Source organism: Myiozetetes cayanensis, unplaced genomic scaffold (genome assembly GCF_022539395.1).
Source record: "Myiozetetes cayanensis isolate MyiCay16 unplaced genomic scaffold, myiCay2020 scf578, whole genome shotgun sequence".
NCBI classification, from domain to species: domain Eukaryota; kingdom Metazoa; phylum Chordata; class Aves; order Passeriformes; family Tyrannidae; genus Myiozetetes; species Myiozetetes cayanensis.
The window spans coordinates 1-22796 of record NW_026087829.1 but is presented as its reverse complement, the minus strand read 5'-3'; the positions used below and the strand labels follow the sequence as shown (position 1 = coordinate 22796).

At 58.1% G+C, this 22796-nt stretch overlaps 1 protein-coding gene across 1 annotated transcript; it reads left to right on the top strand.

Annotated features, from left to right (window-relative positions):
• Positions 1-675: 675 nt before the first annotated feature.
• EIF4B (eukaryotic translation initiation factor 4B) lies at positions 676-22791 on the top strand. Its single transcript, XM_050334721.1, is given in 17 exon segments — positions 676-750; positions 4732-4869; positions 7979-8187; positions 9061-9177; positions 10317-10371; positions 11724-11867; positions 13418-13528; positions 14529-14696; positions 15882-16110; positions 17778-17858; positions 17860-17879; positions 17986-18268; positions 18839-18860; positions 18863-18899; positions 19822-19926; positions 21145-21171; positions 22700-22791. Coding segments are annotated over 17 exon segments (1851 nt in total). The 5' UTR covers positions 676-737.
• Positions 22792-22796: the final 5 nt, after the last annotated feature.

Below are 22796 nucleotides of genomic sequence, written 5' to 3'. Positions count from 1 at the left end.
CTGATGTCCCAGGGGTCAGCGGTATCAGTGCCCAGGGATCCTGGGGGTCTCAGGGGTCCCTGGGAGGGTCCTGGTTCCAGAGGGTCCTGGTGTCCCGGGGGAGTGTCTTGGTGCCGGGGGTCTCAGTGCTCGGGGAGGTCCCGGTGGGGGGAGTCTTGCTGTGGGGGATCCAAGTGCCAGGGTCCCACGGGCCCTCAGTGCCGGGGGGTCCCGGTTCCTGGGGGACTGGGGGGGGTGGGTATCAGTGCCGGGAGGTCCCGGGGGTCCCGGAGGTGCGATCCTGGTGCCGGGGGGTGTCATTGCCTGGGGGTCCCGGTTCCAGGGGTTCCTTTCACCCCTGCTGGAGTTGGGGAGGCGATGTCACCGCCCCGGGGGTCCCCGGTGGGGGCGTTCCCGGGGGTCCCGGTATGGAGGACGTCAATGCCCGGGGGTCCCTGTGGGAGTCGCGGTGCCCGAGGGGTCCTGGCTCCAAGGGGTCCCGGTATGGAGGATGTCAATGCTCGGAGGTCCCTGTGGGGGTCTCAGTGCCGGAGGTCCCGGCCCCGAGGGGTCCCTATTTGGGGTCCTCTGTCCCCCAAATCCGGCGCGGGCGGCGCCGCCAAACACGGAGTGCCCTCCCTGGCCCCGCCCCCTCCGGCCGTAGCCCTGCCCCTGTGCCGTGGCCCTGCCCCGGGGCGCCGCCGTGGTCACGTGCCCCGTCCATCCGGGCCCTTTGCCTGCTCTGCCTCTGTCCCAACATGGCGGCCCCAGGTGAGCGCAGCGCCGCGGCCCGCGCCCCCTGCCGCCCGCCGGGCCCGCCGCGCCCCCGCGCCGCCCCTGCCGCGGCCCCGCCGCCTCTGCGGGCCCTGCCGCGCCTGCTGCCGGAGCTTCGGGGGCGGCGGTGCGATAAACGGGGGAGCGGCGGCAAAACCGACCCCCTCTTCCCTTCCCGTCCTGTCCCTCAGCGCGTCCCCTCAGGGCGGGCCTCCCACCTTCCCTCTTCCCCCCTTTCCCTCCCGTTTCCTGCTCCGCCGCCTCCCATTGGTCGAGGGGGCGCGCGCCCTTTGATTGACGTGTCCTCCCGAGCGCGGCCTCCCATTGCCGAAGGGCGCGCGCGGCCCTTGATTGACGGGTGCGTGTCCCTCCACGTGTCCCCTTCCCCCCATCGCGGCCTCCCATTGGTTGGGGGCCGGTGATTGACGGGGCGCGCCGGGCAGTGCTCTGCGCGTGCGCGAAGGGGGCGCCTACGTGGCCCCACTTTTTGGGGGAGAGGCCGGGGCCAAACTGTCACGGAATTTTGGGGAGGGGGAGGGGAGGGTAAGACACCCCCCAAAAATCCTTCTCTCCCCCCCCCAAATCCTTCTCCCCCCAAAAAAAAATCAACACCCCACACCAAGGGTTGGAGCAGAACAACCCCCCCCAGGTGTCCTTGAGGGTCCTTGGGCTCGGTTTTGGAGGGGGGGGGGCACAATGGTCAGTCATGGGGGGTGATTGGACCCCCCCCAGCTCCTAAAGGAGAGGATTTGACCCCCCCTTAGAGCCCCCAGATGGGGGGATTTGACCCCTTCCCAGACCCCCAAATGGGGGGATTTAACCCCTCCCAGCCCCCCTCAATGGTCAGTAATGGGGGGGGTGGGATTTGACCCCCCCAGAGCCCCCAAATGTGGTGATTTGATCCCCCCCAAGGTCAGGTGTTTCCCACCCTCATCCAGGAGTTATCCCGGTTTTCCAGAGGCCCCAAGTGCTCCCCTCCCTCATTCCCAGGGGGATCCTGGACTGGTTCCCCCCCGCCTCCAAGGGATGGATCCCACAGGATTCCCAAAAATCCCAGTTTGGGAGGGGAGGGGAAAAGGGGGAGCAGAGGAGGAAGATTTTGGGGGGCTGGAGGGTTTTCCCTCCCCCATCAAATTCCCACGGGGTTGTTGAATCCCTGCGGGATTTCCATGGAATATCCCCCTTCCAGGCCCATCCCACCTCCAGCCCTTTCACCCTGGTTAAGGTTCATCTGTTAATTAATTAATTAATTAATTATTAACTCATTAATTATCCCACTCCCAGCCGAGGGTTAAAAATCCCCACCCCCCCCCCTCCCGGGAAGCTCCAACCACCCCAAAAATTCCTCATTTCTCCCTTAAAAAAAGAAATAAAAAAAAGGGAATGTTTTTCCCAAGCCTTTCCCTGTCCCATCCTTCAAATCCATCGGTTTTCCCTTCCCCCTTTTCCCCCGGGAGCGGAATTAACCCCCCAAATTCCTGCTGGGGGGCTCGGGGGTGTTCCCAGCCCCCATTCCCGGCTCCACCCGGAAGGATTTTCCCTGGAAAAGGCGGAGTTTGGATCCTGGGGTGGCGGGGCTGGGGCTCTGCCGGAACCCGGGACTGTGGAGGAACCTCCATTGCGGAGAAACCTCGGGAATTGTGGAGGAAACCTCGGGAATTGTGGAGGAAACCTCGGGAATTGTGGAGGAAACCTCGGGAATTGTGGAGCGGGAGCTGCTCCCCCCACCCCGGGATGGGATGGGATGAGGGGGATTCCCATTGGAAACAGGGGATAAAATGGAACAGGGCAGGGTTGGTGGTGGTGCCTCCTGTCCCTTCCTGTCCCCTCCTGGTGGCTCCTGTCCCCTCCCAGTGTCTGTGTCCCATCTCCTGTCCCCTCCTGTCCCCTCCCAGTGCATCCTGTCCCATTCTGGTGCTTCCTGTCCCCTCCTGTCCCGCTTCCTGTCCTGTCCCAGTGCCCCATTTGCCCTCTTGGCACCCCATGGCCCATCCCACTGTCCCATCCCAGTGTTCCCTGTCCCATCCCAGTGTCCCAGTCCCCTCCATGTCCCCACCCCCCTCCCATCCCTCCTCTCATCCCCCCCATTCCCTCTCCCATCCCTTCTCTGTTCCCTCTCCCATCCTCTCCAATCCCATTCCCTGCCCGACCCCTCTCCCATTCCCTCTCAGATCCCATTCCCAGTCCCACTCTAACCCTCTCCCATTCCCTCCCCATTCCCAGTCCTACCCTAACCCCTCTGCCCTCTCATTCCCATTCCCTTTCTCCCATTCCCTCTCCATTCCCAATCCTTTTCTGACCCCTCTGCCCTCTCATTCCCATTCCCTTTCTCCCATTCCCTCTCCATTCCCAATCCTTTTCTGAGCCCTCTGCCCTCTCATTCCCATTCCCTCTCCAATCCCATTCCTAGTCCTACTCTAAGCCCATTCCCATCCCATTCCTGCTCTAACCCATCTCTCCCATTCCCGGTCTAACCCTCTCCTATTCCCATTCCATTCCCATTCCCACTCTAACCCCTCACCCATTCCCATTCTTGTTACTATTCCCATTCCCTCTCCCCCCCTCCCAGTCTAAACCCTCTCCATTCCCATTCCCAGTGTAACTCTGTCCCTCTCCCATTCCTTCTCCTCTTCCCATTCCCAGCTGCTGTTCCCATTCCCTTTCTCTCTCCCATTCCCATTCCCTGGTCTCTAATCCACGTTGTTGCTCCCATGGTCTCAAACCCCCATTCCCATGTCCCTAACCCCCATTCCCATGTCCCTAACCCCCATTCCCATGTCCCTAACCCCCATTCCCACATCTCTAACCCCCATTCCCATGTCCCTAACCCCCATTCCCATTCCCATGTCCCTAACCCCCATTCCCATGTCTCAAACCCCCATTCCCACGTCTCAAACCCCCATTCCCATGTCCCTAACCCCCATTCCCATGTCCCTAACCTCCATTCCCATGTCCCTAACCCCCATTCCCATGTCCCTAACCTCCATTCCCATGTCCCTAACCCCCATTCCCATGTCTCAAACCCCCATTCCCATGTCCCTAACCTCCATTCCCATTCCCATGTCCCTAACCTCCATTCCCATTCCCATGTCTCTAACCCCCATTCCCATTCCCATCCCATGTCTCTAACCCCCATTCCCATGTCCCTAACCCCCATTCCCATGTCTCTAACCCCCATTCCCATGTCCCTAACCCCCATTCCCATGTCTCTAACCCCCATTCCCATGTCCCTAACCCCCATTCCCATTCCCATGTCCCTAACCCCCATTCCCATGTCCTCCTCTCTAACCCCTGTTCCCATTCCCATCCCACGGTCTCTAACTCTCATTCCCGTTCCCATTCCCTGGTCTCTAACCCCTGTTCCCATTCCCACATCTCTAACTCTCGTTCCCATTCCCATTCCCACATCTCTACCCCCCATTCCCATTCCCACATCTCTAACTCTCGTGGCCGTTCCCGTTCCCACATCTCTAACCCCCATTCCCATTCCCTGGTCTCTAACTCTCGTTCCCATTCCCACGTCTCTACCCCCCATTCCCGTTCCCACATCTCTACCCCCCATTCCCATTCCCACGTCTCTACCCCCATTCCCATTCCCATCCCATGTCTCTAACCCCCATTCCCATCCCAGGTCTCTACCCCCCATTCCCATCCCACGTCTCTAACCCCCATTCCCATTCCCATCCCACATCTCTAACCCCCATTCCCATTCCCACATCTCTATCTCTCATTCCCATTCCCATCCCACATCTCTAACCGCTGTTCCCATTCCCATTCCCATTCCCTGGTCTCTAACTCTCGTTCCCATTCCCATTCCCACGTCTCTAACCCCCATTCCCATTCCCACATCTCTACCCCCCATTCCCATTCCCATTCCCATTCCCACGTCTCTAACTCTCGTTCCCATTCCCGTTCCCACATCTCAAACCCCCATTCCCATCCCACGTCTCTAACGGCCGTTCCCGTCCCCGTTGGCAGCGGCGGCGAAGAAGAAGCCCAAGAAGGGCAAGACCCTGACCCTGACGGATTTCCTGGCCGAGGACGGGGGGGGCGGGGGCGGCCCCACCTTCATCCCCAAACCCGTCAGCTGGGCCGACGAGACCGACGACCTGGACGGTGAGCGGGGGTGGGAGCGGCATTCCCAGGAGAGTGGGAACGTGACAACGGCATTCCCGGGATGGGAATGGCATTCCGGGAGATTGGGAGCGTGGGAACGGCAGACTGGGATGGGAATAGTGTTCCAGGAGAGTGGGAATGTGGGAACAGCAGACTGGGATGGGAATAGTGTTCCAGGAGAGTGGGAATGTGGGAACAGCAGACTGGGATGGGAATGGTGTTCCAGGAGACTGGGAACGTGGGAACGGCAGTCTGGGATGGGAATGGCAGTCCTGGGAGACTGGGAGCGTGGGAACGGCAGTCTGGGATGGGAACGGCATTCCCGAGAGATTGAGAATGTGGGAATGGCATTCCCAGGATGGGAACGGCATTCCAGGAGACTGGGAACGTGGGAACGGCATTCCGGGAGATTGGGAACGTGGGAACGGCATTCCGGGATGGGAACGGCATTCCAGGAGATTGGGAACATGGGAACGGCAGTCTGGGATGGGAACGGCATTCCAGGAGAGTGGGAATGTGGGAACGGCAGACTGGGATGGGAACAGTGTTCCCAGGACAGTGGGAACGGCATTCCAGGAGATTATGAATAGGATTCTGGGATAGTGGGAACAGCATTCCCGGGATAGTGGGAACGTGGGAATGGCATTCCTGGCAAATTGGGAATATGGGAATGGCAGTCCAGGGATGGGAAATGGGAACAGCATTCCAGGATAGTGGGAACATGGGAATGGCATTCCGAGATAGTGGGAACATGGGAGCGGCATTCCCAGGATGGGAAGGTGGGAATGGCAGTCCGGGATGGTGGGAATGGCATTCTGGGATAATGGGAATGGCAGTCCAGGGTGGGAACAGCAGTCCAATATAGTGGGAATAGCAGTCCAGGATAGTGGGAACAGAATTCCTGGGGATGGGAACGGCATTCTGGGATATTGGGAATGGCATTCCTGGGGATGGGAATGGTGTTCCAGGGGATGGGAATGGGCAGTCCCAGCAATGGGAACGGCATTCCCAGGATGGGAACAGCATTCCTGGGGGTGGGAACAGCATTCCATGGGTGGGAACAACACTCCTGGCTCCCAAATCGGCATTCCTGGGATGGGAACAGCAGTCCCAGGGTGGGAATGGTGTTCCTGGAGATGGGAATGGCCAGAACGGCATTCCTGGGATGGGAGTGCTGTTCCTGGGCATGGGAGAGGCATTCCCAGATCAGCATTCCCAGCTCCCAGAGTGCCATTCCCAGCCATTCCACCCTCCCAGTTTGGCATTTCCAGCTCCCAGAGTGCCATTCCCGACTCTGAGATTGGCATTTCTTGGGCTGGGATTGGCATTCCCGGCTCTGGGATCGGCATTCCCAGCTCCTAGACCGACATTCCTGACTCTAGGATCAACATTCCCGACTCTGGGATTGGCATTCCCAGCTCCCAGATCGGCATTCCCGGCTCCCAGATCGGCATTCCTGACTCTGGGATCGGCATTCCCAGCCCCTCGAGTGCCAGTCGGTGTCAGATTTGTGGTTGGCTCTGGGGGACTCCAGAGGGGTGAATTTTTGGGATGATTTGCTGACTCCGGTTGACCCAGTTGGTTCCAGTTGACCCAGTTGTTCCAGTTGACTCCAGTTAATCCAGTTGGTTCCAGTTAACCCAGTTGGTTCCAGTTGACTCCAGTTAACCCAGTTGGTTCCAGTTAACCCAGTTGGTTCCAGTCAACTCCAGTTGACACAGTTCCAACTAACTCCAGTTGACCCAGTTGGTTCCAGTTGACTCCAGTTGACCCAGTTAGTTCCAGTCGACTCCAGTTGACCCAGTTGGTTCCAGTTGTCTCCAGTTGACACAGTTCCAACTAACTCCAGTTGACCCAGTTGGTTCCAGTCAACTCCAGTTGACCCAGTTAGTTCCAGTCGACTCCAGTTGACCCAGTTGGTTCCAGTTGACTCCAGTGGACCCAGTTGGTTCCAGTCAACTCCAGTTGTCCTGGTTGGTTCCAGTTGACTCCAGTTAACCCAGTTGGTTCCAGTTGTCTCCAGTTGACCCAGTTAGTTCCAGTCGACTCCAGTTGACCCAGTTGGTTCCAGTCAGCCCAGCTGACACAGTTCCAATCAACTCCAGTTGTCCCAGCTGGTTCCAGTCTGACTCCAGTTGACCCATTTAGTTCCAGTCGACCCAGCTGACCCAGCTGGTTCCAGTTGACTCCAGCTGACCCAGTTGGTCCCAGTTGACTCCAGTTAACCCAGCTGATTCCAGTTGGCTCCAGTTGTCCCAGTTATTCCAGTTGGCTCCAGTTGACCCAGTTGGTTCCAGTCAACTCCAGTTGTCCCAGTTGGTTCCAGTTGTCTCCAGTTGACCCAGTTGGTTCCAGTTGACTCCAGTTAACCCAGTTGGTTCCAGTTGTCTCCAGTTGACCCAGTTGGTTCCAGTTGTCTCCAGTTGACCCAGTTGGTTCCAGTTGTCTCCAGTTAACCCAGTTGGTTCCAGTTGTCTCCAGTTGACCCAGTTGCCTTTGGGAGCCTCCAGCGGGTTCCAGCTGACTCTGGATGTCTCTGGTTGGGTTTGGGGATGATTTGGTGACTCCGGTTGACTCCGGTTGATTCCAGATGATTCCAGTTGACCCAGTTGACCCAGTTGACTCATTAACTCTGACTGGCTCCAGTTAACCCAGTTTGTTCTAGTTGATTCTGGTTGACTCCAAATGACCCCATTTGACTCTGATTGACTCCAGTTGACTCTGGTTGACCCCAGTTGACTCTGGTTGACTCCAGTTGACTCTGGTTGACCCCAGTTGACTCTGGTTGACTCCAGTTGACTCTGGTTGACTCCAGTTGACTCCGGTTGACCCCAGTCACCTCCAGATCACCCCAGTTGACTCTGATTGACTCCAGTTGACTCTGATTGACCCCAGTTGACTCTGCTTGCCTCCAGTTGACTCTGGTTGACTCCAGTTGACTCTGATTGCCTCCAGTTGACTCTGATTGACTCCAGTTGACTCTGGTTGACCCCAGTTGACTCTGGTTGACTCCAGTTGACTCTGATTGACCCCAGTTGACTCTGATTGACTCCAGTCTCCCCCCACCCCCCATACCATCCCCCCCGTCACCTCTGCCCGTTCCCCGCAGCCTCCACCACGTGGCACAGCAACGACGACGACGTGTACCGGGCGCCGCCGATCGACCGCTCGCTGCTGCCCACGGCGCCGCGCGCCGCCCGCGAGCCCAACATCGACAGGAGCCGCCTGCCCAAGTCCCCCCCGTACACGGCCTTCCTGGGGAACCTCCCCTACGACGTCACCGAGGACTCCATCAAGGATTTCTTCCGGGGCCTCAACGTGAGTCGCGCTCCGCAGGCTGGGAACGACAGCGGGGATTCGGTGCCGGATCCGCCCCCTCGGATCTGGGGGGGCTGGGGGTTGATCCCGAGGGAATCACGGATTCCCATCCCAGTGAATCCCATCCCAGTGAATCCCAGCACCACTCCCAGCTCCTGGAGCTTATGTGATGCATTCCCAGCCCCTGAGTGGATTCTCAGCCTGATGCATTCCCAGCCCCTGGAGTGGCATTCCCAGCCCCTGGGGTGGCATTCTCAGTCCCTGGGTGGCATTCCCTGCTCCCTGAGGCGGCATTCCCAGCTCCTGGAGCAGAATTCCCAGCTCTGGGCTCAGCATTCCCAGCTCCTGGAGTAGAATTCCCAGCTCTGGGCTCAGCATTCCCAGCCCTGGCTCAGCATTCCCAGCCCCTGTCTGAGCATTCCCAGCCCCTGTCTGAGCATTCCCAGCCCCTGGAGTGGCATTCCCATGCTCCCCTGGAGCTGCCAGCATTCCCAGCCCCTGGTGGCATCCCAGCCTGGAGGTCATTCCCATTCCTTGAGCATTCCAGCCCTGGAGCTCAGTCATTCCCATTCCTTGGGGAGCATTCCCAGCCCCTGTCTGAGCATTCCCAGCTTTGGGCTCAGCATTCCCATTCCTTGGGGAGCATTCCCAGCTGTGTCTTGGCATTCCCTGCTCCCTGGAGTGGCATTCCCATTCCCTGGGTGTCATTCCCAGCTGTGTCCCAACATTCCCAGCTGTGTCCCAGCATTCCCATTCCCTGGGTGTCATTCCCAGGTGTGTCCCAGCATTCCCATTCCCTGGGGAGCATTCCCAGCTGTATCCCAGCATTCCCATTCCCTGGGTGTCACTCCCATTCCCTGTTCCCGTTCCCAGATCAGCGCGGTGCGGCTGCCTCGGGAACCGACCAACCCCGAGCGCTTGAAAGGCTTCGGCTACGCCGAGTTCGAGGACATCGACTCCCTGTTCCAGGCCCTGAGCCTCAACGAGGAGGTGAGACCTGGGAATCCCAGCCCATTCCAAGGAATCCCAAGCCCAGCCCAGCCCTGGAATCCCAGCCCAGCCTGGAAAATCCCAGCCCAGCCTGGAAAATCCCAGCCCAGCCTGGAAAATCCCAGCCCAACCCAAGGAACCCCAGCCTGGGGAATCTCAGCCCATCCCATCCCATCCCATCCCGTCCCGGGAATCCCAGCTCATCCCTGGAATCCCAGCCCATCCTGGGGAATCCCAACCCATTCCTGGAATCCAAACCCATCCCATCCTGGGGAATCCCAGCCCATCCCTGGAATCCCATCCCATCCCTGGAATCCCATCCCATCCCTGGAATCCCCTCCCATCCCTTTCCATCCCATTCCATCCCATCCCATCCCATCCCATCCCATCCCATCCATCCCCTCCCATCCTATCCCATCCCATCCCCTCCCATCCCATCCCATCCCATCCCATCCCATTCCATCCCATCCCATCCCATCCCATCCCATCCCATCCCATCCCATCCCATCCGATCCCATCCCATCCCATCCCATTCCAGGGAATCCCATCCCATCCTGGGGAATCCCAGCCCATCCCTGGAATCCCAACCCATCCCAGGGAGTCGAATCCCATCCCAGCCTAGGGATCCCATCCCATCCCATCCATCCCCATCCTGCTGGAATCCCAGCCCATCCCTGGAATCCCATCCCTGGAATCCCAGCCCATCCCAGGAATCCCATCCCAGGGAGTCCCAGCCCAGCCCAGGCATCCTGAGAATCCCAGCCTATCCCTGCAATCCCATCCCAGGGAGTTCCAGCCCAGCCCAGGCAATCCCAGCCCATCCCTGGTGGTCCCAGCCCTGGGAAATCCCAACCCATCCCTGGAATTCCATCCTATTCCTGGGAACCCCATCCCTGGGAATCCCAGCCTGGAGAATCCCAGTGAGTCCCATCCCAGTAAATCCCATCCTGGGGGATCCTATCCCAGGAAATCCCATCCCATCCCATCCCTGGGGGTTCCCATCCCAGTAAATCCCATCCCTGGAGGGACTCCCAGGAGTGGCAGGAAAAGAGGGAATGGCTCCCAGTGGGAGGGGGGAGGGTCTGGGGGGATGTTGGGAAGGAATTCCCGGCCCATTCCCGGCCCCCTGCCATTCCCAGTCCTTAGGAAACAGAAGGATACGAGTGGATGTGGCGGATCAAGCTCAGGATAAAGGTGAGCATTGGGATTGGGAAGGTTTGGGAAGGTTTGGGAAGGTTTGGGAAGGTTTGGCAAGGAATGGAAGCGAAGGTGAAGGGAAGGAAGGGAAGGAAGGGAAGGCTGAAGGAAGGGAAGGAAGGGAAGTGAGGAATGAGGATCGAGGATGGGATTTGGGGATGGGGTTGGGGTTGCCCCTGCCCTGACCCTTTGCCTTTTTATTCCTTTTCCCTTTTTTCCCTTTTTCCCTTTATTCTTGTTCCCTTCTCTCTTCTGTCCCTTTTGTTCTCCCTTCTCTTTTTCTCTCCTTTTGTCTTTCTTTTTCCTACTCTTTCTCCCTTTCATTTTCCTTTCCTTTTTCTTTTCTCTTTCCTTTTTCTTTTATTTTTCCCTTTCTTTCCTTCCCTTTTTCATTTTCTCTTTTCCTCTTTCCCTCTTCCCCTTTCCCTTCCCTCCTTCTCCCTTCCCCCTCTTCCCTCACCATTCCCTCTCCCTTTTCCCTCTCCTTTTCCCTCTCCCTTTCCTTTTCCCTTTCCTTTTCCCTCTTTCTTTTTCCTCTCCATTTCCTTTTCTCTCTCCGTTTACTCTTTCCCTCTCTCTTTCCCTCTCCCTTTTCTATCTCCCTTTCCTTCACCATTCCCTCTCCCTTTCCCTCTTCATTTCCTTTCCCTTGTCCCTTTCCCTCACTATTCCTTCTCCTTTTCCCTCTCCATTTCTTTTTCCCTCTCCCTTTTCCCTCTGCCTTTTCTTTCCCTGTTCCTTTTCCCTGTCCCTTTCCCTCACTATTCCCTCTCCCTTTTCTCTCTCCTTTTCCCTCTCCATTCCTTTTTTCCTTCTCCCTTTTTCTTCTTCCTTTTCCCTCTCCTTTTCCCTTTCCATTTCCTTTTTCCTCTCTCTTTCCTCTCCATTTTCCCTCTCCCTTTTCCCTCTCCATTTCCTTTTCCGTCTCCCTTTCCCTCCCTCTTTTCCCTCTCCATTTCCTTTTCCCTCTCCTTTTTCCCTCTCCATTTCCTTTTCCCTCTCTCTTTTACCTCTCCATTTCCTTTTCCCCTCTCTTTTCCCTCTCCATTTCCTTTTCCCTCTCTCTTTTTCCTCTCCATTTCTTTTTCCCTCTCCCTTTCTCTCTCCACATCTTTTTCCCTGTCCCTTTCCCTCACCATTCCCTCTCCCTTTTTTCTCTCCATTTTCCCTCTCCATTTCCTTTTCCCTCTCCCTTTTCCCTCTCTCTTTTCCCTCACCATTCCCTGTCCCTTTCCCTTTCCCTCACCGTTCCCTCTCCCTTTCCCTCTCCCGTTCCCTCTCCATTCCCTCACCATTCCCTCACTGTTCCCTGTCCCTTTCCCTCTCCATTCCCATTCCGTGTCTCCCAGACCGTGACGATCGCTGTTTCGGGCGGGACCGGGATCGTTTCCGGGACTCGGAGCGCTTGGACAGCGATTGGAGGGCCCGGCCGGCCGCGCCCGACGCCTTCGACAACCTCCCCCCCCGGCGCGGGGACGACGCCTTCGGGGACAGTCAGTGACACTGGGGGGACTCTGGGGACACTCGGGACACTGGGGGACAGTCAGGGACACCCTGGGGACACCCTGGGGACAGTCAGTGACACTGGGGGACACTGGGGACATTGGGGACAGTCAGTGACACTGGGGGATGCTGGGGACACTGGGGACAGTCAGTGACACTGGGGGACATTGGGGACACTGGGGGATGCTGGGGACACTGGGGATGACACCTTCACGACCTCCTGGCGGGACGACGCTGGGACAGTCAGTGACACTGGGGGACATTGGGGACAGGACACCAGGGGACACTGGGGACAGTCAGTGACACTGGGGGGATGCTGGGGACAGTCAGGGACACCAGGGGACATTGGGGACAGTCAGGGACACCAGGGGACATTGGGGACAGTCAGTGACACTGGGGGGATGCTGGGGACAGTCAGTGACATTGGGGACAGTCAGGGACACTGGGGATGCTGGGGACAGTCAGTGACACTGGGGGGACACTGGGGACAGTCAGTGACACCAGGGGGACTCTGGGGACAGTCAGTGACACTGGGGGGACACTGGGGACAGTCAGTGACACCAGGGGGACATTGGGGACAGGGAGGGACACTGGGGACAGTCAGTGACACTGGGGATGCCTTGGGGACAGTCAGTGACACTGGGGACATTGGGGACAGTCAGGGACAGTCAGGGACGCTGGGGACAGTCAGTGACATTGGGGACAGTCAGGGACACTGGGGATGCTGGGGACAGTCAGTGACACTGGGGGGACACTGGGGACAGTCAGTGACACCAGGGACACTGGGGACAGTCAGTGACACTAGGGGGACTCTGGGGACAGTCAGTGACACTGGGGATGCTGGGGACAATGGGGACAGTCAGTGACACCAGGGGGACATTGGTGACACTGGGGACAGTCAGTGACACTGGGGACAGCCCTGGGGACACTGGGGAGTGACACTGGGGACAGTCAGGGACACTGGAGACGATGCCTTCGGGGACAGTCAGTGACACTGGGGGAGGGAGGGGACAGGGAGGGACACTGGGGATGGAGCCTCCCCTGGGATCCCACAGGGATGGAGCCCCTCTGGGATCCTGGGAATGTGGCCTGTCCTGGGAGCTGGGTCAGGAGCCACCTGGAGCTCCTTCATTCCCACCTGGAGCTCCTTCATTCCCACCTGGAGCTCCCTCATTCCCACCTGGGGCTCCTTCATTCCCAGAATGCATTCCCACCTGGAGCTCCTTCATTCCATGAGCTCATTCCCACCTGGAGCTCCTTCATTCCCACCTGGAGCTCGTTGAGTCCCACCTGGAGCTCCTTCATTCCCACACAGGGGTCATTTATTCCTTCCTGGAGCTCCTTCATTCCCACCTGGAGCTCCTTCATTCCCACCTGGAGCTCGTTTGTTCCCACCCAGAGCTTGTTCATTCCCAGAGTTCGTTCCCACCCGGAGCTCCTTCACGAGGTTCCCATTCCCATCCCATCACCCCCATCCCGTGCCCCCATTCCCATCCCATGCCCCCCATTCCCATTCCCACCCCATTCCCTGTTTCCGCAGGGTACCGGGACCGTTACGACGATCGGTTCCGGGAGGGGCCGCGGCGGGACCTGGATCGTGGATTCGGGAGCCGCGACCGCTACGACGATCGGAGCAGGGACTACGAGCGGGGTGAGGGAGGGAACGCCGGGAATTCCATGGGAAATCCAAGGGTGGAAAGAGGGGAAACAGGACATTCCTGACGGGAATTCCAGAGAATGAGACATTCCCAAAGAAGTTCCAGGGCTGGAAAGGGCAGGAACGGGACATTCCCAGGGAATTCCAGTGTGGAAGGAGCAGGAGTGGGACATTCCCAAAGGAGTTCTGGGGATGGAGAGAGCAGGAACGGGATATTTCCAAGGGAATTCTGGGGGTGAGAGAGTGGGAATGAGACATTCCCAGGGAATTCCAGGGTGGAAGGAGCAGGAACGAGACATTCCCAAAGGAGTTGAGAGGTGGAGAGAGCGGGAATGTGACATTCCCAAGGCGGGAAAGAGACATTCCCAAAGGAATTCCAGGGGTTGAAAGAGCAGGAACAAGACATTCCCAAAGGAATTCTGGGGTTTGAAAGAGCAGGAACAAGACATTCCCAAGGGAATTCTAGGGGTGAAAAGAGCAGGAATGGTACTTTCCAAAGGAGGGGAATGAGACATTCCCAGGGAATTCCAGGGTTGGAAAGAGCGGGAACGAGTCCCCCACGCCCCGAGATCCCCTACTGGGCACCATTCCCGGCCATTCCCGCTGTTCCCGGGGCTGTTCCCGCTGTCTCTGGCACCGTTCCTGGGGCTGTTCCTGCTGTATCCGGGGCCGTTCCCACCATTCCCAGCCATTCCCAGGGCCGTTCCCGCTGTATCCAGGGCCATTCCCAGTGCCATTCCCGCTGTATCCCGGTGTTCTGCAGGATTTGACTCCCAGATGGGGGGTGGCCGCAGACCCTTCGGCCATTCCTGGGGCAGTTCCCAGTGCCATTCCCGCTGTATCCATGTCCATTCCCAGTGCCATTCCCGCTGTATCCATGTCCATTCCCGCTGTATCCATGTCCATTCCCGCAGGGTATGACTCCCGGATGGGGGGTGGCCATTCCCAGTGCCATTCCCGGGTCCATTCCTGCAGTATCCGTGTGTCCCTGCAGGGTATGACTCCCGGATGGGGGGTGGCCGCAGACCCTTCGGCAGTGGGTTCCGGAGGGACGACGATTTCCGCGGCTACGACGATCGCTACGAGCGCCGGGACGAGCGCGGGGACCGCTGGAACTCCAGGGACGACTTCGGCAGGGACGACTTCCGGAGGGACGACAGGGGTGGGACACGGGAACGGGGAGCATCCATTGGGAATTGTTGCTCAGGGAGCTTGGAATGAGATGGGAACGGTCCCTGGAAAAGTGGGATGGGTGGGAATGATCCCTTGGGAAAGATGGGATGGGATGGGGATGATCCCTTGGGAAAGGTGGAATGGGGTGGGAATGATCCCTTGGGAAAGGTGGGATGGGGTGGGAATGATCCCTTGGGAAAGGTGGGAATGGGGTGGGAATGATCCCTTGGGAAAGGTGGGATGGGATGGGGATGATCCCTGGGAAAGAGGGATGGGATGGGGATGATCCCTGGGAAAGGTGGGATGGGATGGGATGGGGTGGGAATGGTTCCCAGGGAAAGCTGGGAATGATCCCTCAGGAAAAGGCTCTTGGAGGAGGTGGGATGGGAAAGGTTCCCAGGGAAAGCTGGGATGGGGAGCAGCCAATCCCTCTGGGAACACCGTGTCGATCCATGCCCACCCCCTCCCATCCACCGGGGTGGGATGTTCCCATGTTCCATTCCCACATTCATTCCCATGCTCCATTCCCATGTCCATTCCATTCCCATGTTCCATTCCCGTGGGATATTCCCATGTTCCATTCCCATATTCATTCCCATGTTCCATTCCCATGTTCCATTCCCACGCTCCATTCCCGTGTTCATTCCCATGTTCATTCCCATATTCCATTTCCACATTCCATTCCCACATCCCATTCCCACGTCCCATTCCCATGTCCTATTCCCATGTTTATTCCCATGTTCCATTCCCACGTCCCATTCCCACGCTCCATTCCCATGGGATATTCCCGTGGATTATTCCCATGCTCCATCCCCTGCTCCATTCCCGTTATATTCCCATGTCCCATCCCCTGCTCCATTCCCATGTTCATTCCCATGCTCCATTCCCACGCTCCATTCCCATATTCCATTCCCATATCCCATCCCCTGCTCCATTCCCATATCCCATTCTTGTGAATTATTCCCGTGCTCCATTCCCATGCTCCATTCCCTGCTCCATTCCCATATTCCATTCCCATATTCCATTCCCATGTTCCATTCCCATGTTCCATTCCCATGCTCCATTCCCTGCTCCATTCCCTGCTCCATTCCCATGGGACATTCCCGTGGGATATTCCCGTGAATTATTCCCATCCCCTGCCCCATCCCCATGGAATCCTCTCCCGTTCCCGCAGGGCCCCCGCAGCGGCCGAAGCTGAACCTGAAGCCCCGGAGCGCCCCCCGGGAGGAGGAGAATTCCGGGGCCGCCCCCTCTTCCCGCAGCGCCTCCATCTTCGGGGGCGCCCGGCCCGTGGACACCGCGGCCCGGGACAGGGAGGTGGAGGAGAGGCTCCAGAAGGAGCAGGAGAAGCTCCAGAGGCAGCTGGAGGATGACAAGAGGATCGACAGGAGACCCCGGGAGAGGTGGGAATGGGATGGGATTGATGGGATGGGATGGGATGGGATGGGATGGGATGGGATGGGATGGGATGGGATGGGATGGGATGGGATTGATGGGATGGGATGGGATGGGATGGGATGGGATGGGATGGGGATGGGATGGGATGGATGGGATGGGATGGGATGGGATGGGATGGGATGGGATGGGATGGGATGGGATGGGATGGGATGGGATGGGAATGATCCCCTGGGAAAGGGGGAGCAGGAGGGGAGGTGGTGTGCAGGGAAAGGTGGGGTGGATAGGCAGGGAATTCCAAAGGAAAAGTGGGATGGGTGAGCAGGGAATGCTTGAAAAAGTGGGATGGATAAGTAGTGAATTCCAAAGGAAAGGTGGGATGGACGGGCAGGGAGTTCCAAAGGAAAGGTGGGACAGATAGGTGGGGAATTCCAAAGGAAAGGTGGGATGGATAGGCAGTGAATTCCAAAGGAAACGTGGGATGGATGGGCAGGGAATCCCTTGGGAAAGGTGGGATGGATAGGTAGTGAATTCCAAAGGAAAGGAGGGGTGGATAGCCAGGGAATTCCAAAGGAAAGGAGGGATGAATAGGCAGGGAATCCCTTGGGAAAGGTGGGATGGATAGGCAGGGAATTCCAAAGGAAAGGAGGGATAGATAGGCAGGGAATTCCAAAGGGAAGGTGGGGTGGACGGGCAGGGAATTCCAAAGGAAAGGAGGGATGGATAGGCAGGGAATCCAAAGGGAAGGTGGGGTGGACGGGCAGGGAATCCAAAGGAAAGGAGGGATAGATAGGCAGGAAATCCCTTGGGAAAGGTGGGATGGGTGGGCAGGGAATCCAAAGGAAAGGAGGGATAGATAGGTGGGGAATTCCAAAGGAAAGGTGGGATGGATAGGCAGGGAGTTCCAAAGGGAAGGTGGGATGGATAGGCAGGGAATCCCTTGGGAAAGGTGGGATGGGGAGGGTGCTGTTCCCTCAGGAGAGCTGGGAATGGCTGGGAATGGTCCCTCTGGAAATGTGGGATGGGCAGGGAACGATCCCCGTGGGAAAGCGGCTGCTGCTCCCTCGGGAGGGCCGGGGCTGTCCCAGCCCTTTCCCACCATCCCCCTCATCCCAATATCCTCCATCCCATCATCCCCCATCCCAATATCTCCCACCGAATATTCCCTATCCCATCATCCCTCATCCCAATACCCTTCATCCCAATATCCTTTATCCCATCCATTCCATTATCCCCTTTTCCATCATCCTTCTCATCCCATCATCCTCCATCCCAATATCCCCCATTCTGTTATCCCCCATCCCATCCCATCCCTGTATCCCATCCCATCAATCCCATCCCATCCATCCCATCCATCCCATCCCATCCCTGTATCCCATCCCATCAATCCCATCCCATCCCATCCCATCCCATCCCATCCCATCCCATCAATCCCATCCCCTCCCATCCCATCCCATCCCATCCCATCATTCCCAATCCCATCCATCCCATCCCATCCCTCCCATCCCTGTATCCCATCCCATCAATCCCATCCCATCAATCCCATCCCATCCTATCCCATCCATCCCATCCCTGTATCCCATCCCATCAATCCCATCCCATCAATCCCATCAATCCCATCCCATCCCATCCCATCCCATCCCATCCCACCCCATATCCCATCCCTGTCCCTCAGACACCCCAGCTGGCGCAGCGAGGACACCCCGGATCGATCCCGGACCGGCAGCGAATCCTCCCAGGGGAACCCCCGGGCCCCCCTCGGGCCCCCCCGGCCGCAGTGAGTGGGGGTGGGGATGGGGAGCACCCAAAACCCCCCAAACCCCCAAAATCCCCCAAGCCCCCCAAAATCCCCCCAAACCCACTGTGACCCTCCCCCCCCGCAGGCACGCGCCGGAGGGAGAGCGAGAAATCCGAGAAATCCCTGGAAAACTGCTCGGAGAGCGAGCCCCTGGGGGGGGCGGGCAGGGAGGAGGAGCCAGAGTCGCCCCCTCCCCCCAAATCCCACCAGGACAGGCCCAGGGTGGTCCCGGCCCCTCCCCCCAAGGAGAACGCCTGGATGAGGAGGAGCCAGAGCAGCAACCCCCCCTCTGGAGCCCAATCCCAGGGAGCCCAATCCCAGGGATCTCAATCCCAGGGAGCCCCCCTGGAGCAGCCCTCCCCCACAGGGTGGGTGTTCTGGGATGAGGGGATTGGAAATTGGGGGTCTTGGGGGGGCTTTTCAACCCCTGAGTGTTCCCAGGGAGCCCCTCCCCCACCGGGTGGGTGTCCTGGGATGATGGGATTGGAAATTGGGGACTGGGGGCTTTTCAGCCCTCAGAGTGTTCCCAGGAGCCCCTCCCCCACCGGGTGGGTTTTTGGGAATGATGGGATTGGAAAATGGGGGGCTTGGGGGGGCTTTTCCAGCTCCAGATTGTCCCAATGGGAGCCCCTCCCCCACAGGGTGGGTGTCTGGGAATGCTGGGGGGTGGGAATTGGGAGTGTTGGGGGCTTTTCCAGCCCCTGACCCCTGAGTGTTCCCAGGGATCCCACTGGGAACAGCCCTCCCCACCGGGTGGGTGTCCTGGAATGCTGAGGGGGAATTTGGGGAGGGGGCCTGGGGGCTTTTCCAGCCTCAAAGCGGCTCTGGGACCCCCAGGCTCTTCCTCAACATTCCCAACAATCCCAACATTCCCAGCATTCCGGGCTGTTCCCCATCCCATCCCCTCTGACCCCTCCCCCTCTTTGTCCTCTCCCCAGCGGGGGCTCTCCTCCGGCCCCCTCCCCGGGGATGAGGGAGCCCCCGGACCCCAGAGGAGAGGTGAGAGCGAGGGGCACGGGGAGGGGGGATTTGGGGAGGGCTTAGGGGTTTTGGGAAGGGCAGGGAGATTTGGGGAGGTTTTGGGGGATTGGGAGGGATTGGGGGCTGCTTGAGGGGCCTTTGGGGGTTTGGGGAGGATTTGGGGGTTGAGGGGGATTTGGGGTGTCTCTGGGGATTCAGGGGGTCAGGAGTTTTTGGGGTCTCTGGGGTTCTGGGGGCTCAGGAGGTCTTGGGGGTCTCTGTGTGTGTTTGGGGGTCTTTGGGGGCTCAGGAGGTTTTAGGAGGCTCAGGGATGTTTGGGGGTCTCTGTGGGGTTCTGGGGTCTGTGTGTGTTTTGGGGGGCTCAGGGAGGTCTTTGGGGGCTCTGGTGGTCTCTGTTTTGGGGGTCTCTGGGGGTTTGGGGGTCTGGGGAGGTTTTGGGGGCCTCAGGAGGTCTGGGGTCTCTGTGTGTTTTGGGGGCTCTGGGGTCTCTGTGAGGTTTGGGGGTCTCTGTGAGGTTTGGGGGCTCTGGGGTCTCCTGTGAGGTCTGGGGGTCTCTGTGAGGTTTGGGGGCCTCTGGGGTCTCTTTGTGTGTTTGGGGGGCTCTGGGGGTCTGTGTGTGTTTGGGGGGCTCTGGGGTCTGTGTGTGTTTTGGGGGCTCTGTGGGTGTTTTGGGGGGCTCAGGGAGGTTTGGGGGGCTCTGGGGGATCTCTGGTGTGTTTTGGGGGCTCTGTGTGGTTTTGGGGGCTCTGGGGTCTCTGTGTGTGTTTGGGGGTCTCTTTGTGTGTTTTGGGGGGCTCTGGGGGTCTCTATGAGGTTTGGGGGGGCTCTGGGGGTCTCTGTGTGTGTTTTGGGGGGCTCTGGGGGTCTCTATGAGGTTTGGGGGGGGCTCTGGGGGTCTCTGTGAGGTTTGGGGTGTCCCTGTGACCCCCCCCTGTCCCAGCAGAGGAGCCGAAGCCGGAGGGGGGCAGGGACGGCGGCTCCAAAGGGAGGAGCTGCAGCCGAGGCCCCCCCGGGGGGGACCCCGACAGGTGAGACCCCCCAAAATCACCCCAAATACACCCAAAATAACCCCCAGATAATCCCCAAATAACCCCCAGAATCACCCCCAAATACACCCCAAAATAACCCCCAAATACACCTCAAATAACCCCCAGAATCAACCCCAAATACACCCTAAATAACCCTGAAATAACCCCCAGAATCACCCCCAAATACACCCCAAAATACACCCCCAAATATACCCCAAAATAACTCCCAAATACACCCCCACAGGGGGGACCCCGACAGGTGAGACCCCCCAAAATCACCCCAAATAATCCCAAAATAACCCCCAGAATCACCCCTGAATACACCCCAAATAATCCCAAAATAACCCCCAGAATCACCCCTAAATATACCCCAAAATAATCCCAAATAACCCCAAAATAGCTCCCAAATACACCCAAAATAACCCCAAAATACACCCCAAATAACCCCCAAAATACACCCCCAAATACACCCCAAAATAGCTCCCAAATACACCCAAAATAACCCCCAAAATACACCCCAAATAACCCCCAAATAACCCCAAAATACACCCCAAAATAACCCCAAAATCACCCCAAATAACCCCAAAATACACCCCCAAATACACCCCAAAATAAGTCCCCAAAACCCCCCAAAATAACCCCTAAATGCACCCCAAAATAACCCCCAAATACACCCCAAAATAACCCCCAGAGTCGCCCCAAATACACCCCAAAATAGCTCCCCAAATACACCCAAAATAACCCCAAATAACCCCAAAAATACACCCCAAATAACCCCAGAATCACCCCCAAATACACCCCAAATAACCCCCAAATATATCCCAAATAACCCCCAAATACACCCCAAAATAACCCCGAAATAACCCCTGAATCATCCCAAAATAACCCCAAATAACCCCCAAAATATTCTCCAAATGCGCCCCAAAATAACCCCCAAATAAACCCCTGGGGGGGATCCTGACAGGTGAGACCCCCAAAAAACCCCAAATAACCCCAAAGTGACCCCCAAACACCCCCCAAACCACCCCGGGGGGGGACCCCGACAGGTGAGAGAGACCCCCCAAAATAACCCCAAAATAACACCCAAAATAACCCCCCAATGCACCCCAAATACCCCCAAAATCACCCCCAAACCACCCCCTGGGAGGACCCCAATAGGTGACCCCCCCCCAAGATTTGGGGTCCCCCCTGACCTTTGCCCTCCCAGGAGGGAGCGGAAGGAGCTCGACCCCCGGCCCCCGAGCCAAAGAAACTGGAGGAGACCCCCGACGGTGAGGGGGACCCCAAAATGGGGAGGGGGACCCTAAAATGGGGGTGGGACCCCAAAATAGGGGGGACTCCCAAAATGGGGAGGGGGACCCCAAAATGGGGAGGGGACCCCAGAATGGGAGGGGGACCCAAAAGGGGGATGGGATCCCAAATGGGGGGTGGGACCCCAAAATGGGGGATCCTAAATGGGTGGAGACCCCAAAATGGGAGGGGACCCCAAATTGGGGTGGGATCCCAACATTTGAGGGGGACCCAAAATAGGGGGGACCCCAACATGAGAGGGGACCCCAAAATAGGGGAGTGGGATCCCAAAATGGGGGGGACCCCAGAATGAGGGGGATCCCAAAATGGGGAGTGGGACCCCAAAATGGGGGGACACCCCAAAATGAGGGGGACCCCAAAACGGGGGGACCCCAGAATGGGGGGACCCCAAAACGGGGGGGACCCCAGAATGGGGGGACCCCAAAACGGGGAGGGGACCCCAAAATGGGGGTGGGACCCAAAATAGGGGTGGGACCCCAAAATGGGAGGGGGAGAGTACCCACAAAATAGGGGGAACCCTTAAATGGGGGGGGCTGGGACCCCCAAGTGGTGGGTGAGACCCTAAAATAGGGGAGTGGGACCCCAAAATGGGGGGGGGGGCCCTAAATGGGGGTGATGGACCCCCCCCCAAAAAGGATTTGGGGGGGCTGGAACCCCAGAATAGGGGGAGGGACCCTTAAAGGGGGGGTGAGGACCCCAAAATGGGGGTTGGGACCCCAAAATGGGGGGTGGGAACCCCCCCCAGTCCAGAGAGACCCTTTTTGGGGGTCTCTGACCCCTTTTGGGGGGGTTATGACCCTTTCTTGAGGTCTCTGTCCCCCTGATTTGGGGATTTTTGCCCCCCTGGGCATCATTTTTCCCCACAAATCCCATTTCCCTGTGGAATTCCCAGAATTCCCTCCCTAATTCCCGGTTTTCCCCCCCCCAGTTCAGCCACACCAGCAAATCCAGGGGGTCTCTGACCTGTTTTTTGGGGGAGTTTGACCCCATTTTTGAGGTTTCTGCCCCCTATTTTTGGGATTTTTGTCCCTCTGGGTGTCGTTTTCCCCTCAGATCCCATTTTCCCATGGAATTCCCAGAATTCCCTCCCTAATTCCCTGTTTTTCTCCCCAGTTCAGCCACGCCAGCACATCCAGGGGGCTGAGCCCCATTTTTGGGATCTCTGATCCCCTTTTAGGAGGGGATTTGACCCTTTTTGGAGGTCTCTACCCCCCTATTTTGGGGATTTTTGCCCCCCTTGGCATCATTTTCCCCCTCAGATCCCATTTTCCCATGGAATTCCCTCCCTAATTCCCGGTTTTTCCCCTCCCCAGTTCAGCCACACCAGCAAATCCAGGGGGTCTCTGACCTGTTTTTTGGGGAGTTTTGACCCTTTTTTAAGGTTTCTGCCCCCCTATTTTGGGATTTTTGCCCCCCTGGGTGTCGTTTTCCCCCTCAGATCCCATTTTCCCGTGGAATTCCCTCCCTAATTCCCGGTTTCCCCTCCCCAGTTCAGCCACGCCAGCAAATACGCGGCCCTGCTGGTGGACGGGGAGGACGAGGATGGTGAAGATGAAGAAGGGGCCGAGTAAAAACC